Source organism: Phodopus roborovskii, unplaced genomic scaffold (genome assembly GCF_943737965.1).
Source record: "Phodopus roborovskii unplaced genomic scaffold, PHOROB, whole genome shotgun sequence".
NCBI lineage: Eukaryota > Metazoa > Chordata > Mammalia > Rodentia > Cricetidae > Phodopus > Phodopus roborovskii.
In genome coordinates this window covers 7,708,554-7,726,339 of record NW_026126578.1, presented here as the reverse complement: position 1 = coordinate 7,726,339, position 17,786 = coordinate 7,708,554, and the positions used below count along the sequence as shown (strand labels likewise).

The 17,786-nt window shown below is 46.9% G+C and overlaps 1 protein-coding gene across 1 annotated transcript in view; it reads right to left on the bottom strand.

Moving 5' to 3' along the window:
• Positions 1-242: 242 nt before the first annotated feature.
• Syn2 (synapsin II) overlaps positions 243-17,786 on the bottom strand; it is a 146,155-nt gene continuing 128,611 nt past the window's right edge. The window contains exons 11-13 of the mRNA XM_051203816.1: positions 7,304-7,364; positions 3,189-3,441; positions 243-401 (exon numbers count right to left, since the gene is read on the bottom strand). Coding sequence (XP_051059773.1) covers positions 266-401; positions 3,189-3,441; positions 7,304-7,364 — 450 coding nt within the window. The 3' untranslated portion in view covers positions 243-265. The remainder of the gene's footprint in view (positions 402-3,188; positions 3,442-7,303; positions 7,365-17,786) is intronic.

Below are 17,786 nucleotides of genomic sequence, written 5' to 3'. Positions count from 1 at the left end.
TGACTTCAGGATAAAGCTCTTAAGACTACAGGGAAACAGCCCTTTCCTCTCCTGTCAGTCCCTCTCAGGGTAGGCACCTGCCCTGAGGCTGTCACCTGGTCATTTTCTGGGCTGCACGAATTACTGAGCACAAAGGAACAGAAGAAGGGACCACACATGTCAAGTCATGGGACATCGCCACCAAACGTGGCGGACTGTTGTTGGTGAATGTCTTAGATGCCTTTCCTGGTTGGGCCGGCGCCCTCGCCCTCGTGTATCTGAAGAGCTAATCTGAAAAGAGGCTGGCAAAGGACTTCCTCAAGCTCCGGATGGTCTCCGCTTTAGCTTCATCCTCATTGGCTGAAGACCGGAAGAAGGAGGACTCAGAGAAGCTGAACGCATTTGTCAGGGACTGCGACTTGCTTGAAGATAAAAACCAGAGAGAACATGAGGAGGGTGTTCCTAGTGAGGCTGCGAAGGGCTGAGATGGGAGGGTGCACAACAAGAATTCCCCACTCCCTCCCCAGGGAGAACAGGGTAGCAGGAGGTGGCTGGGAGGGCTGTACCAGGCACTAGGAAGCCCTTGACTATTCCTCACCTTCAATACTGCTGAAACGGGATGGGAGCAGTGTGGGGGCCAAAGAGAAGGGCAAAAGTGCCAGAGGCAACAGGAAGAGAAGGTGACTCAAAGGCTCTGTCCCCAGCTTCTGAGTATGGGTCTAGGCATCTCATACCCTCTCCCTTTGGTAAAAGAAGACACTAGCACTTGTGGGCTCCTGGCCTCTCTTTTTCATCAACTTCCAAGATGGACTCAACTTCAGAGACTTGATTCTGCCACAAAGTCATGTCTGGCTTCAGGCAAGCATGTGTCACTCTGACCCTGGCTTATCATGTATGGCATGAAGATTTTGGTAGAATGATGACCTCTGGGTCCTCTTGGTTCCTCCTATTTCTCTTATTTGAGCTTGATCCACAAAGTCTAATGTCTTCAGCTTGATCCATAAAGTCTAACGCCTCCATTTCCCTGGACTTACATTTATTATTATTTTTTTAAGATAGAATCTCATGTAGCTTAGGCTGACCTTGAACTCCCTGTGTAGTTGAGTATCCTCTTGCGTTCCTATCTCCTAAGTGTTTGATGATTGGCATGTACTGTCACACCATGTTTTATGCAGGGCTGGGAATCAAACCCAGGGCTCTGTGCATGCTAGGCAAGTATTCTACTGATCCAGCTACATCTCTAGCTCCATGTCCCTGTACTTACTGTGGTCACAGTCACCCCTGTAGCCTTCCTCAGAGGAACCTTGATATGAGGTTTGAAGGATTCAGGTATATAGGAGTAAAAAAGACACTTTATTGGGCCACGATTATTAAGCAATATGATAATGAAAAAAACCCAACTATCCCTACTCTCTCTATCTTTCTCTCTTTAGGAACTTATCTTTTCATAGCAAGGATTCAGAAAGAAAAACTGTGAAGGCCAGAGGCTGGGGGAAGCCAACACCACAGTGCAGGAGAAAACATGAGGTTTTGGCTTCCTCAGCGACCTGGCTTGTCTCTTGACTCCCACTGGGTCTTTCTGGCTCTAGGACTCCTCTGGGACCTCCATCCCTCTCTAAATGCATCCAGGAAAATCCCACCTGTGTGTCATTCTCTCCTCCCACAGGGACTGTGGACAGGTGTCCTGCCTTTCATTAGGGCTGGTGACAAGCCCTAGCATGCTGGCCTCTGGGGAAGGAGACTTCTGCATGCGTAAGCAGAGGGCACCAGGTACAAAGCCTCCAGCTCATCACCAATGGCTGGCTCTGCTCCTCAGCTTTAGCCCCAAGGCGATGACAAACCAGAGGTTCGCTTTTATATTGGGACCAGGGCAGCTATGATGATCCCAGTCAGCAAGGACAAACTGCTGAACTGAGGAGGTGGCACAGCAAGCTGGATATAAGAGGTATTACTAGCTTGAGCTGAAGAACAAGGATAGCCATGCCTCTTCAATGTGTATTACTAGAAGACCCAGAGAAGTAAGCATTTGGTCACTCAGGCCCCAACCCTAACTCTGCCACTAATTGGTGGTTCTGAGCAAAGTTTTCTTCTAGTGCACAACCCCAGGTGCTCACCTGGACTCTGAAAGTTCACCCCCCCCCCACTCCATCTCTCTCTCTTTCTAAGATTCACTAATACCTATCACTTTAGAGCACTGGTTCTTACCCTTCCTAATGCTTTGACCCTTTAATACAGTTTCTCATGTTGTAGTGATACCCAAATATAAATTTTCATTGCTACTTCATAACTATAATTTTGCTACTGCTATAAATCATAATGCAAATAAATATATGTGTTTTCTGATAGTCTTAGGTGACACCTGTGAAAGGGTCATTTGACTCCCATAAGGTTGTGTCCCACAGGCTGAGAACCACTTCTCCAGTGTCCCTGGAGCCACTGATATCTCTGCCAGGAGTCTGCATAGGGATATTAAAACTAGCATGTGTGGCTCTGGGGAGTTGGTGGAGCAGACTGCACTGGGGACACCCTCCCAAGGATAGAACTACTGCTTCCTAACCCTCAGTACAGTTCTCTATGCAGCAGAACAACAGTGTGCAGGGACCTCTAGGTTGACCATTGAGAATGAGGGTACCAAGGAGGAAGGATCTTTTTTGAACGCCTGGGTGCCACTTTTGTTACCTACACTTCCTCCAGACAGCTGAAGGTAAAAGTTGTGATGGAGTTAACTATTTCTCCCTTTACTTTTGGGCAGCCTTGCTGATTGCATACCTTTGAGTCAGAAGTCGGAAAGACTAAGGTTCTTTTTTTGTTTGTTTTTAAGCTCAGGAGGCATGCACATGGAAAAAAAGAGTGGGAGCCCCAAGTTAGCACAAGGCCAGACAGAGGTGGATCAGTTCCTGCTGCAATTCCTTAGGAAGAAAGCAGTGGGTGAGAGCATTGCGCTCAACCTGGGGCAAAATTGAATTTCCTCTTTTTTCTCCTCCCAATCACTCTGGGCATTCTTCTTCCACACAGCAAAGAAACACAAAACAACAACAACAACAACAAAACCCAAACAAACCAAACACCCACAACTATCACCACCACCAACCTCTCCCCCAAATCACCCACTATCTGTGACAACCTGAAGGTGGTTCTGTTGCAGGTCAGAGACCCGCTGCCCACAAGGAGGGACAGGAAAGGGGTAAGGAACTGCTGGGTTATCTTACTTGAGCTGTGGGTGAGCCTGGGGCTTCTGTGGTGCAGCAGCCTGGGGCGGTGGGGCCTCTGCCAGGGAGGTGCTGCTGCAGGATGCATCTCCGTGGGTGGTGGTGGGGCCTCCCGGCCTCTGAGGAGCCGAGGAAGAGGAAGAAGAAGAGGAGGAGGAAGAGGAAGAAGATGGCAGTGATGGTCCCGAGGGGAGCCGACGCGGAGGCAGCACCTTGCCTGGGGGCTGCATTCCTTGGGGTTGCCCAGGGCCCCCTAGGTTCAGTACAAGAAAAACTTCATAATTTAACCATCTCAAAGGGTTCCCTTAGTAGAATCTATTATCTCAAATGGTGTAGTTAGGTCATTGCTAAAAGGATAAGCTACCCAAGGCTCTGAGGGCTGGAAAGGGAGTCCTCAGTCAAGACATCATCACTGTTCGATGCTCCTCAGAGCCTCAGCAACTTAGTCACAGCAGAAGGCCGAAGGGCAGGGAAGAAGACAGAGGACTGGGAAGCCCCACAGAGAGAAGCTCCCTTACAGAAGGCCTTCAGACCAGAGGGACTCCGTTCTGCTTCCTAGAGGTCCCCAGGAAGAAGTCACCCCGCTCTAATATACACAGAAGATGCAGGAGAGAGCAGGGGACAAACACTAGAATCAGAACACTTACATACTTTACCAGTGACACTACCCCTAGCAAGATGCCAAGCTTCTCTGGGCCTTAGTTTCTCCGACCATAAAACATTTAAAAGTCCTACAATTACCGTTTACAGATAGTAGTTGTTTCAAAGACGATAGCGGACAAGAAAGTTGTTCAGAAATGATTCTGTGCCTTAAGCTCATCAGTGACTGACATTGTTTCCATGGAGCTGCCTTCATCCTGCTCCAAGCCTGCAGGTGTCTGATTGCCACACCCATCCCACCTGGGCTTCACTGGCGCATTAACTCCCACGACCAGGATCAATCCTTTCTTCCCAGGCCCTCTGTACCTGAGTGCCATCCTCAGGGGCCCCAGAATAACAAACTGCTCAGGTGTGTGGGGAAATTCTCCAGACATTCAAACCCCAAGCTCCCCCAGGGATGTTGTGGGCACCATCTGGCAAACAGCCCCCTTAATAACACCATACCTTTTACCCAACATGAGACACAGAACCATCAGATAGATGGTCTGTTGAGAGAGAGGGGGGGAAAAAGCCCTCCTTTGTCTAAGGGAAGGACAGAAAGTGTGGGATCAGTTCATACTTTTCAGAAGGGGATCTTCACATCTTTGAAGTCAAGAGATGACCCCATGGGCACACACTGACTAATGAAAATGATTCCTAGTTGTCCTGGAAAATCCAGTTTCTTGCCTCAATCCCAGAGTTTACACTTATGGGCTTGCCACAGCTAAGACTGGCTGGCCTGTTTCCTAGAAACCAGAACACTCCTATGTCCTCTTCAGAGGCAGAAGTGTGTCTATGCTACTGCACACCCAGGGTTACTGCTCATTTCCCTTCTATGTGGCATGGGCTCCCCTTTATCATCAGTCACCAATTAATAGCTGGGTATGTTATGCATAAAAAATTACATATGTAAAACATGTGGAATTCTGCACGTATAAGGAGTTCAAAGCCACATCAGGTAACTACACGACCAGCCAATTATTTCATGTCAACCAGCTTCTGTCCCCTGAAGTCTGACGCCAGGACTATTACTTCCTTAGTATCAGCATTTCTTTCAGGTCGATAGCTCAGCCTCTTGTATCACAAACCTGAGTGAGGTAATCGAATAGCCAGAAACTTTACAACTTAACACTGAAGACAGATATAACTTTTCCTTTATTGCACATTGAGCTGTACAAGAGAATCACAAAAGAGGGCGCTTCATCACACTTCCAGTATTGGCTGAGGACCTCCCAGCCAGATCAGTACAAAAACGGGGGAGGGGACAACACGGGAGAAGAAATGGGAACAGAACACCTGAACAGAAACCCTACACTGTGACAAAAGTGCCCCCCGGCCACAGAGTTGTCCCTTAGCATGCTGCCTGAGGGCACGTGATAGTCAGGTGATGCTGTCTGCTTGCGTGTGGCAGTGGGAGCTGTGATCAGCATCTAACCCCCACCTGAGAGGCCTTGGCTGACACCGCCCTGTAGCCTGACTGAATTCAAATGGCAACTTTGTATGGCTCACAAATGTCACATGAAAAGCACCTGGATGTAACACACTGATAACATGCAGAGAAGCAACATCACCATCAGCTCACCACTTGGACAAAAAACAAAAACAAAAAAAGCTAAAAACAAAAAATGTATCCCTCCATTCTGGGAAACTTTCCTTTACTCTCTGTGAACATTTCTTTAGACTAGGAGGTGCTCAAGGGCCTGAATCTTAATCCACCTGGAAGTGCCTATATGCATATATGTATATATTTACAAGTGATTGACTACCATCTTTATCTAAGGGAAGGGTCACAGATGACAACATTCTCACTATACACATTTTTGTAGAGCCTTGGAATTTTCCAGAAACCAAGGAGAAACCAGGGCATGTGACCCTTGACTCAGTTACATACAACCAACATTGCTCACTCCTTAGACCTGGTAGCCCAGTACCTGATCATGTCACCAAAAAGGTGGAGAAAGTAAGTAGAGCCAGAAGCATCTCTTCTAAAAGGCAGACTGCTGACATACGCTCCCATACAGGCTACGGGACTAGAGAAGGCCACGTGGAACCCATTCCTAGCCCTGCTCACAGATGGCAAGATGAGGCACTGACCCCACCCCCACCCCGAATTCTGGCTTAATTAACAACTACATCATCTGCCCAAGGCTCCTTGTCAGAAGGAAGGACAGACACGCTGTCAATGGTTCTCCAAGGTATGGAGGAGCATCTGTCCAACAAACTCACACCAACATCTACGCCAGATTTTTCCAGAAAGCTCCCTGGTTTTGGTTCTCCAAAGAGGCCAAGGCTGAGAACTAAAATGGTCAAGCCCAGTACTATGTAGGTAGAGTGCTCACTCAGGTGACAGGAAACATATCTGATTTGGTCTCCTGTTAGGAAGCCTGGGGATTGAACTCCTTCTCCTCAGACTGTCAATCATCCCCCACCCATACTGTTCAACACTGCTGAGTAATCAGCTCTGTTCACAGTCCAAGCTTTGAGGAATACACAGCAGCCTCAGCTCCACAGAAGCATACATGGCCAGTTTAGAAACAGCAACAACCAAGAAACAACTGCAGGCACTGAGAATCAACACACAGAACAGATGATGCCACTTGATATTGCACATTGGCGGCCCCTTATTATTATTATTTTTTAACCTTGTAGCTAGTTAATAATCAAAATGAAGGGAACACGGGTATATAAAATATAGAACACATTCCTGGAAGCAGCTGGTTCTTTGTATTTCATCACTAAAAACACAAGAGCTCTACAGGCACAGCCAGCTTATTCACACAAACTCAAACTACACCAGATTGTAGCAGATGGAGAAAAAGATGGATGCCTTCAAATTCAACGGATGGAACTATGAAAAGTAAACCTTGAAAATCTCTTAGAAGCGCTATCTATTTACCCTAGTCATGCAGGGAAGAAGTAAGACACAGTTCACTGAAGATCCCAAGCACTTGTGGAGGTAAGTGGGAGGAGATGAGTTCGAGCCTGGGGGAGGAGGAGAGAAGCCTGGCTGTCTGTTTGTGGTGGCTGTTTCTCCCCATCCACCTCGTGCACAGATCTCACCCCTCACTATGGGATGCTTTTAAAAACACTGTCAAACCACCCAGAAGACAGTCGCACTGGACTTGAGAGGCACGAATCTTGTGTACACTGTTGACAAACAGCCCTGGAACCACAAGTTATACAGAAAACGTAAAAGCATTACAAGCACAAACAGCGACAGGTAAACAACCAGACGAGGAGCTGACACTGCATAGGAGAAACGGTCCAGTCAGCACTGAGAGGACACAGCAGCGGCACCATCTGAGGGTCTGCCGCCCCTCCCGCCTTCCTTTTATTTATTTATTTATTTTCTCTTCTTTTTATTTTTGGCTTAAATTATCTGCTTTGAAAAATTAACTACTGATCACTTTAAGAAGCTTGGACTTGTTTTGGACCTACTGCAATGCCATTACAGTCGAGAATATACTGTAAACAACCTTGGGGGGGTGGCCGCTGAGGTGGGGTCTTGCTGGAGTCCGGTTCCTTAAGTGCTCCACTCTGGAAAACAAAAACAAAAACAAAAGCCACAAGAGATAAAAACAAAGTTACAGGCAAATGCCAAGGACAAGTGCAGAGGCAAGGCCGCACTGAGGTCCTGGGTCAGCTCAGGAAGTCCTGACTCTCAGACCTCCAAGAACCCCCAGCCTCTGGACTGTTGCTGGTTAAGGAGTAGGCAGTGTGGGGCTTGGAATTACCGATGGAAGCCTAAGACCTCCTCAATCCTGTTTGATTTTGCTCACTGTAGACATACTTTATCTGGAACTTTAAGTCTGTACTTAGTTCTCACACCACACAGCCTGACATCCAGGTTCACTATGAATTTACAGGACCAGATTCTGATAGGAAAGCAACTTGGCTGCATGTGTCTCTAGGGGAGGGGCCATATCTGGGGTAGGGTGGGGTAGATGTGTGAGCTTAGATGTGTCTTCTGTCTAATCGGGATGAACTGTAGGGTGGGTTCAGTTTGGGGGCTAACTAGGGGTCTGATCCACTGTTTGGGGGAGGGACCTGAAGGAGGGAACTGCTGTTTGTTTCTCAGAACCTTCTTACCCAGAAAGGTAAGATGCTAATACTGGTAAAGTGCTCAAGGCCAAGTTGTTTTGCTGTCTCTAACTACAGAATTATAGTCTGCCCGACGACACGGCTCCACTCCCACGCTTCCTCCCCTCCCAGCTGTGATTCTGATTATGTCCTAACAGGATCAAAGATGCATGTGACTTAGTTTGTCTCACACTTGTGTTTCAGGCACGTTTGGAGCTTGTCTTGAGTGCACCGGAAACACTCTCTAAAGCCAAGGTGTGCCAAGTGGGCCGATGGTGATGTCAGAGTGGACCTCCCCACCCAGGGCTGAGAAGTGGGCTAAATGTACCTTCAAGCTGTCTCTCACTTCCCTCTCATTGCCCCTCACCCCTGGAGATAAGGCCCCCAAGCCTTATCCCACATTGGTACAGTTTCTCCCCCTGCTTCCCACTTCCCCGGGCCCTTTCTCTCTTCCAGCTTCCTATGGCCAGTTACCAGCTCCTCCCCTGGAAGTAGAAGTGTTCCCTTCCCAGGATCTCTATTTCAAAGATGACATCATTTCCAACTGTGTAGGATTTTGTACAGTGACAGGCATGACCTTCGTAGTGTCTTCAGCACCCCTCAGCAGAGAAGCCCATCTTATCTGTCAACCACCTTCAATGCCACCACAGAAACCAGCGTTTCTGTCCCTTTCTTCCAAGCTCTCTAGCTGGTTGTGGGAGACCTGTGCTGAGCCCTGACTCTGAGACATACACACACCCATTAAGTGAGCTGGTGACCACCCATCCATCAGGCTCTTCCCTCTGGTACCATCCTCCATTTACCATCTTTGGTCAAGTATTTATCAGTTTTTGCTTACACTATAATTTCCTAATCCTCTCAACTCATCTCTCTAATCATTCTTCTTAATGGCCACTGTTACCTTTTTAAAATCTCTCCCTAGTTGTGCCACTTAGTTTCTCTCAGTTTACATATGAAATTTCTTTAATGTTTACTGTGTGCCTGGTACATGGATCCTTTATGTGGTCTCTCCCTTATCCCTAACAATGGCTGGATATAGACAGATACTGCTTTATTAACATTCCCCCTTGCTTCAGCTCTGTTGGAATCAACCTTTCTAGCCTTCAGCTCCCTACATATCCTAAAAGTACCTTGCCTTCTGATCTAAACCTTATTGTTTAGTCTCTTTTCTAGGCCATATGTTCAGTGTCATGGCCTCTCATTATCCAAGACACATACTCAGGCATAAAGCAGCACAAGTCGAGCCTGGGGAGCTTCTAGACTAGTTCTTGCCAATTTTCTCCCTCAGGCCTCACAGAAGGCACTCACCATGCAGGCTGATTCAATCTCTCCTCAGCCACAGAAATATACATGTGAGACATTCAAGGGTAAAATGAAACCCAAAGTGCCCTCCCAAAGCTTTGGGAGAAGAGGTTGCAGAGACAGTCCTCAGGGCTAGAGCCTGGGAATGCGCCTTGACCACCCTTGATGGCGCCTAAAGAGCTTCTCCAGTCCCTGGTTCCATTGAGGTTGTGGACTGAGGACTTCTCAGGGACTGAGGGAGGCCAGGAGGACAGTCCCTTAGGACTGTCCCTTGCCAGGCTGAGACACTCTGGCTCCTCCCACAAGCCTGCTGTCTGCTAAAGGCCAGGGCTTATTCCCTATGGGGTTTGGCTACCACGGGATCTGTCTCCAGTCACCAAGAGCCTCCTGGGATGCTGAATTCCACAGAAGTCTGGCCACTCCGGCGTCACTGCCAAAATTTGGCCTATAGCCAGCCCAAGGCAGGAACTCATGGTCAGCCTGAGAGGCCGAGTTGCTCTCAGGAAGCTGGTTGACTCAAACAGGTAAGAATGTTTACTCCAGCCCCTGTGACCAGATGTGCATAGAAAGGACAGCAGGGACAAAGCCCCCACAAAACGCTGGACTTAGGGTATTACTGCTGGACGGTGTCTGTCTAAGGCCACCAACAAAACCAATGTGGCAGAAGATGCATGTGTGTCTTAGTAAGGGAGAGAGACAGATCCATTGCCTTCTTGCTTGGTCAAGCCTCACCAGAAAGCATTGTCGCCACTTCTGGGCACCTCTCTGAAGGGGTGCACTGTCAGGGTCTGTGAAGAGATAAGAGTTTGAGAGACTGTGACTTTTGACAAGTTACTTCATATCTGAATCTCAATTTCCTCAAATGGTTTGGTTACAGAATTAAATGGTGTGGCCCTGGTAGTACCAGTGTTCAGAGTGAATCATGTCAAGGGTAGCCTAGGTGATGGCGACTTTCCCTCCATGAGCTCTTCAACCAGCACCCAGAAAAACTCTGGCCAGAGATACAGTACAGGGGACACAAGTCGTCACAGGCAGATGACTTCTGCTGGCTCTTCTGGCTCCAGGCTCCCACTAATTATTTGTGCATTTTTTCCCCGGCTTTTTGGACGGCTGAGGTAAGAGATAAGCCCTTCTTAGCAGTACAGTCTTGAGGCGAGAAAAGCCCCAGGGCCACTGGGCCCGAACAGAGATGTCCTACAGGCACAGGCTTGGAGGTACTTGGGAAGAGTGTGCTGCTGCCCATAGAGGCTAACTGGGCTAGTATCCTACTCTGCTGCTGGGCCTATGGGGCTTTAGCAATCAAGGGAAACAGGGGGTAGGACAGATGAACATCCCAAGAAGCAGCTGGTGAAGCCTAAGCTGACAGGCTGAGCAGTTAGATATCAGGCAGAAGAGCAAGTTTCCTCACACAGTACCACAAATGCCCAGGTTTCTCTTTCTTTCCTTGCCCCATGTTTTCACAGGCACATAGGAAAGCCACGGTATATAGTATTACACAGAGCCTCTAGAGCTGGGGGGCTAGATCCAGCTCTCCTTAGCAGCCAGGTGACTCAGGGTAATCATCTTCATTGTCTTTCCTGATACGTGAACAAACACAGAATCACTAGCCCAATATCTCACATAAGCGTTTGGAGTGTTAAAAACAACAGATGAGCTTTATAAACTGTGAAGTCCTAGGCAGTGAATGATAAGTCAACATAAATTGCCTTTATTTAAATAAGACTGGGTGTGAGAACATCATGCATCAGTGGAGAAGATATTGCTGGCTAGCTTCCTGACATCTTGGGCACAGTAGTTCTTACATGGCGGCTTCTGCATTGTGTTAGACCATGCCTTCCCTCTGTATCAATGCCTTAGTTTAGGAAAGATACACTCAGTTGCAAAAATGTCAGATTAGGAAGAGTAAATGGTTCCTGAGGTGAGCAGAGAGGGAACCAATGGCCTGGGAGAGAAACCAAGCCCACAACTGAGGATCTATGGAGTTTTGCTAAAGGCACCTCTAATTTTCCATCCTGTAGCTTTTGTCAGACACTCTGGCAGAGGAGCTCCTGAGTGAGGCCCCAACAGGATGGAAAGCTGAGGAAGGAAAGACATTGAGTGACTCAACTTTTGAAAATTGTTGGCTTAACACCAGCTGCCCCCACCAGGAGGAAGGCCTATGCTTGCTCAGCATATATGAGACAGGAAATTGGGAAAGGGTCCCAGGGTCTGGCCCCAGGAAAGGGGCCAGGCTAAGCTCCTTACTGGCCACGCTACAGAACTATTCTGATCAGCTCCCCCAGGCCTCGCTTCCCCGGTCCAGTACCCCAGGGAGAATGAAGCAGCAGGAAGGAATGTGGTCAGGAGGTTGTAGAGCAAAGGGGACGGTATGTTTTCAGCACCTTGAGACCTTTCCGGACTCACCCTTTCAGTTGCCACTGCCCCCCTTCCTTCCTCTACAAGGATATAAAAGGTAGCCAGGGATAAGCTGTTGCCCCTCCCCTCCTGGGGGAACCACTCTTTGGGCAAAGACCATTGCCTGGATTGTGGTCCTCCCATAACCTGAGGACACCAGAAATGGTCCATAGGGGCCACAAGTCCTATGGGGGCTCTGAGGATCAGGTCACCCTGGGTCAGAATGTCAGTTTCGAGTGATTAAAGATGTCCCTGAAAGTAAAGACAGTCCCAAAATAGCCGGTTTCTCTTAATAGTTCGTTAAGGGATCTAGTCACTGGTGGCTTTATCTGAACCTGCCCCCAACCTCCTTGAGTTCCAGCTTCTACTCACTGGGGAACATGCTTTCTGAATCCAGTCTTGCTGTGGGAAGCAGGAAGGCTTTGGTTTGTCCTAACTTTACCTCTTAGAAAAAGTGAAACAGCCCCAATGTGGGGTCTGAGGGAGAGTTGTACCCCTCTCTAAGTGGGCTGCACTGCTCAGGGTGAAGAGATCCCTTCACAGTCCTGGGCTCACAGGAAAATTTATTATATTTTATGTGCATGAGTGTTTGCCTACATGTATGTATAGGAACTGTGTGTGTGTGTGTGTGTGTGTGTGTGTGTGTGTGTGTGTGTGTGTGATGCCCACAGAGGTCAGAGAGAAGTGTCACTATCTTCTAGTATACAGATGTTAGCTAGTAACTGAACCAGGGTCCTACAATAGCAGCCAGTGCTCTTAACCACAGAGCCATCTCCCAGCCCCTCAGTCCTTTCGTTCTGAACTCTTCCTACTACTCTCCCCAGGTCTGCTGGTTGCATGCAACCTGGAACACAACTCTCTGGCTCTGGAAGCTTCTGAGATGGACCTGCTCCATCAGCTCCCAACCGCCCTTTCACTGCCCTCCCTAATAAGCAGCTTATCCTGCTGAGGTCTGAACATTGATGTGACAGTCAAGAGCAACAGTTTCTGCTCTCAGTATAGGTGAGTTGATTCCTTTTCAAGGCCAAAGCCTGTCTTCCAGCAGATTTGCCTCTGGGACCATTTCTAATCCGTGATGGCATCAGAAAGCTGAAGACATTGAGTCATCAGCTTCTGGAAACAGCTGGCAGCCAACTGCAGTTTCTTTAACTTGTTTTGTTTTGTTTGAGACAGGGTCCCATGTATCCCAAGCTAGCATCAAACCTGCTGTGTAGCCAAGGATGACCTTGGCTTTGATTCTTCAGCCTCCACCATAAGAATGCTGGGATTGTGCCACTACACCTGGTTTATTCCTGTACTGGGGATTGGTCTAGGGCTCTGTGCATGTGGTACAAGTACTCTACCAACTGAACCACATCCTCTGCACAATCCTTCTACTTTTGTCCATAGCTTAGATGGGCTTCTGACATCCTGGTCTCTCCTCTGATCACACTCAGTTAGAATCCATCCTGTTGCTTCGGACAAGAAGCAACATTCAATGGGTAATGCGATTAGCTCAGGGAGAAGAAAGAAAAAGCCTCATCTTATCCCAGGGACCAAATGCACATCACTGCTTCCAAGGGCTAGTGTTAAACTAGTTCTCTATGGGTTTTACCCACAAGCCAAATAGGGAGCTGGCCAAATGCATAACCAAGGGACACTGCAGAAAGACCAGGCTCTGTTTCACTCATCAGCATCTGAAATCCCTGTGTTATCATTTGGTCTTTTATCTCTGGAAGATTTTACAGGAAAATAAAAAGTGTGAGAGCAATATAAAGAGATGTGAAAACAAACACAACCCAAGCCATGTCTCTTGATGAGATCTGAAGGCTCTGGCCACCTTCAGGTCTCTTGTTTCTGGGGGTCTGGAAAGCAGCTCTTGCTCTCTTGCAGAGCCCTACTTTCGGGCCTGTCTCGGATCCTGATGACACACCCCACACTTCTCAGGGATTTCTTGACACATTCAGTGGCCCTAGATACTAGATTTCTCCTAAGCCCTAGAGATGAAGCAGTGAGCAATTTTCTACTCTCAAAGACTGAGTGTGTTTGGGGGATGGGAGAGCCAGGGTAATAGGGAAAGAGGCTCTTAAGTGCAGACCACAGAGGCTCTGCAATTGTTGGCCACCAGGTGTCACTGCCACCCTGAGAACAGCATACCCAGCGTAGAGGTTTAGTTGCCTGGAGTAGCCTGGAGGTCAACAGTCCAGCCAGGGTGAGACTAAGCTATTGACAGCCAAATCAAGTTTTGTTATTCACCTCTCTGCTTTGGGTGATGTGGTCAATTCCTCCTTGATTCCTAGAAGGATGCACAGCAGTTAGCTAGCTTATGTTTTCCATGTCTAATCCACTCCAGGTAAGGGGCAGGTTTACAGAAAAGCAAAGTATACCCACTACTCATCGTCCTCTCCTCCCTCCCTCTAGGTAATCTTTAATCATAGGAAGGAATGCTCTAGTGACAGAACAGGGATGGACAGAGAAAGAGGGATGGACAAGCTTGCCACAAGTCTGTCCTGGTCCTCTTCTATATTACTGAGCAACCAGCATATCACAGGACTATATAATGCAAGCCAGGGGTTTTTCTCTTTCAGCTCCTGGTTCCATGGTCATAAAAGAAGCTAACAAGAATGGCCTGGCTGAGGAATGGCATACATGACAGACACAGGCAGGGGCTTGGCAGGAGACATGGCATAGAGGCTGGGACCCCGTTTCTTGTTTTTTTTTTTTTTTTTTTTTTTTTTATCTCTTCTGCTTGCACACTACCAAGGCTTCCTTAGGGCCTAGACACATAAGTCCAAACAGGATGATAGGGAAGTGATTTGCCCACTGTACCCTTGTCATTTGTAAAGAACTGTTACTAACTGCAGAGATATTAAAAATATATTTATATTTGTTACTGTGCTTTACATTTTCTAGAGACAACTGACTGCAGCCAAGTCAGACTGCTTTCAAACATCCTTCAAGAACACCCATGATAAACAGTAATGTGTTGTACAATAATATTTAGCTCAATAATTGGCCATATATATGATGATGGGTACATGGAATTATATTGCCAAGTGATATCATGGCTTCTTAGTTTGTAAAGGCCTCTGCTAAATCGATGAAGTCATATGAAATCAAAACTCTCCAAGAGTATCCCAAGTTATAGAGTCCCACAGGAGTATCTTAAATGGATAGTAGAGTCTGGAGGCTTTGCTAAGATTTTGAGATGAAATGGTGAACAAATTCCAACTTTCAAAGCATTTACATTCTAGGAGAAGTGACAAACAAAAAGAATCAAACAACCTTAGCTGATAGGAAGTGAAAAAAACACAACTTAAGGGAAAGGTAGCAGCTGCTAAGCAGTAGCAATTTTGGATGATTGATGAAATGTTAGACTGTCGTGAAAGTTTCTGTACCAGTGATCTGTGCCAAAAACAAAGGAAGGAAAACATTTTAGGAAGAGGCTAAATGAGATATGTAGGCCTTTGGGACAAGCATGGCTATGGCATAGAACACAAAATGTAGGATAACATATAGGTGAAAGGTGGGTGAGATCCTATATAAATAGCCTGGGGAATTTAGGCAAAGGGAAGGGATAAGGTGTTGGTAGAAATGCAAGATCTGTGCTTTGGCTATGCTATATTCAGACAGGCAAGGAGTGGTCAAGGCAGGATAGACAGAGGCTGGTCAAGCTCACCAGGGAATTTATAAGTTCAGGGTACATCTCTAGATTTATCAGAAGGAGGAATGTCAGAAAAGAAAGCTGGGAAGGAAATGTTAAGGGCATGCTGCCCTGTTTTAATTTATTCCACATTGTATAAAACAGTTGCCCTGCCCTGAGGAACTCCATTTCATGAGTAGTTTTTGGCTCCATTTTGAAGATGGAGGAAGCCTGTGTCCTTGGATGCATATACATACAGCACCATCTATTTGGCATAGGCTGACAAAGGACTTGTTCCTGGAGTAAAAAAGGTACCACCTTACAAATTTATCGGGGTATATTAAATTACACCAGCAAAACTGGGCCTAAGAACTTATTAGATACACCAGACAAGAAAGGGCCCAGAGGTAGAAACCCAGAACTGCAATGGTAATATCCCCTCTAACCTGTCACCTGACACACTAAGGGCTAGCAGACAGAGAATTCCTGACTATCCTCAAGTTTCAACTCAGTCCCCACATTCAACTTCCTTCTGCCCATAAGACTGAGACCTGCCATTCATCCCTCTGGTTATTCCTTCCTCTAGACCTAGCCTGTCCTTTAGCCCCTGCAGTTAAACTCAACTCCACACTCCCCTCTCAGACCTGCAGCTGACACCTGTAGCTGAAATGACAGCTGCTTCTTCAGCTTATTCCCTGCAGCTAGGCTTGGGTTCCTCAGTTTATCAATACAGACTTCATTTACATTTCTATCAGCCTCCTTCTGAAAAGCTCTTGATTTTAACCTGTTGTGACCACTCTTTAATCTACATACACACATAGAGAGAGATACTATGGTTCCTGATGTACAATCTTAGAGTTAATATTTGTACTTAAGGTTGCAACGATAGAGCTTGTGTGGCCTTAGCTAGGTTACCATGAAAAGATGGGATAATATGGTAAATGGTCTCCATTGCACCTTGTGAATTTATTGCCGCTCAATAAATTCTGACATTGTGGAAATGCACAAACATGTTTGTCTGTTTCTGATGAAGCACTCTCATGACAAGAAACCACTGAGGTAGAATGACAAAGAAGAGGCCTATCAAGGAGTGTCTTGAAGGAGTCAGCTGTATCAAATGCTATTGTGAAACCAAAGCAAGAAGAGACGTGACAATCAGAATTGGTGACATGGAGATGACTCTGCTAAGGGCAATTTCAGTGGAATGGTGGTGGTAGAATGCTGATTGGAGTGAACTGAGGAGAAAATGTGGTATGATAAAGAGGTGACAGAGTAACAATGGGGGAGAAATTGAGCAGTAGCTAGAAGGGAATAGGGATTAAAGGGTAGTTCACTGGTCTTTTGTTGTTTTTGCTTTATCTTTTCGAAACAGGGTTTCTCTGTAGCTTTGGAGCCTACCTGGAACTCACTCTGTACACCCGGCTAGCCTCAAACTCACAGAGATCTGCCTACCTCTACCTTCTGAGTGCTGGCACTAAAGGTGTGTGCCACCATCCAACTGTTCTTTGTTGTTTAATGGTAAATGTTTATATATGGATGTGATCATTTGAAAAAGGATAAACTAATAAGGGAAAAGAGAGGGGATGCTTTAAAGCCAAAGGTGGGATCCAGATCACAGGTGGAGAATGGGCATTAGAAACAGATTCATGTGGGTAAAGTACAGGGAGGGACGGAGGGAAGGACAGAGGGAAGGAGGCAGGGAGGTGTGGGACAATAATAAGAAGGCAGCTGGTCTGAAGGTGTGACTGCTCTGTGAGCCTGGGCTTAGAATGATGAATGTCTTCTCAATCTAAACAAAACAGGATCTGGAAATGTGACCAGTAAGTACAGTTGTGGCTTAAGGGCCATCACCGAATCTTGCCAGGTGTCAGACTGTTGCTGTGTGTCCACTGGCTTCTGGGAAGCCCAAGGTCAAATCACTAAAGAACTGCTTAGTCAGGAATTCAGTCACCACTTAAGTCAGGACACAAGCAGCTTTTGTGCAGAACTGCATCTCATCAACTGCATAATTCGTAAGGTTATAAGGCCTTCTTCACTAGTCAAGGGAAAACACGGAGCACTGCTCACGAGGAGCTAGAAGCATTTGGGAAACTCATATTAACTGAATCATGTGTGCAGAAAAGAATTCAGCCTTGCCTTAAGAGAGGCTTGGAGGGTGGTGGTACATGCCTTTAATCCCAGCACTCAGGAGACAGAAGCATCTCTGTGAGCTGGAGGCCAGACTGGTATACAGAGTGAGTTCCAGGACAGCCAGGGCTGTTACATAGAGAAACCCTGTCTTGGGCCATGAGGGGAGTTCGGGGAGGGTGTTTGGCTTTTGCAACCAACTTCCAGGAAGAAACCTCTAAACTCTTGTAATTTTCTGAAGGATCAAAGTGTCTTTGTTATTCATGGTGGACCCCTTAGATCACATGTATTAGTTTGTGATCTAGAGAAGGACAGATGTGTAAACAGTTCAGTCAGATCAGTCAGGGTTAGGTAACGAAGCCCCAGCAATAGCTGAAGAGTGAAGCTCAGGAGACTGCTAGGGTTGCTGATATTCCTGTGGGTGTTATCACACC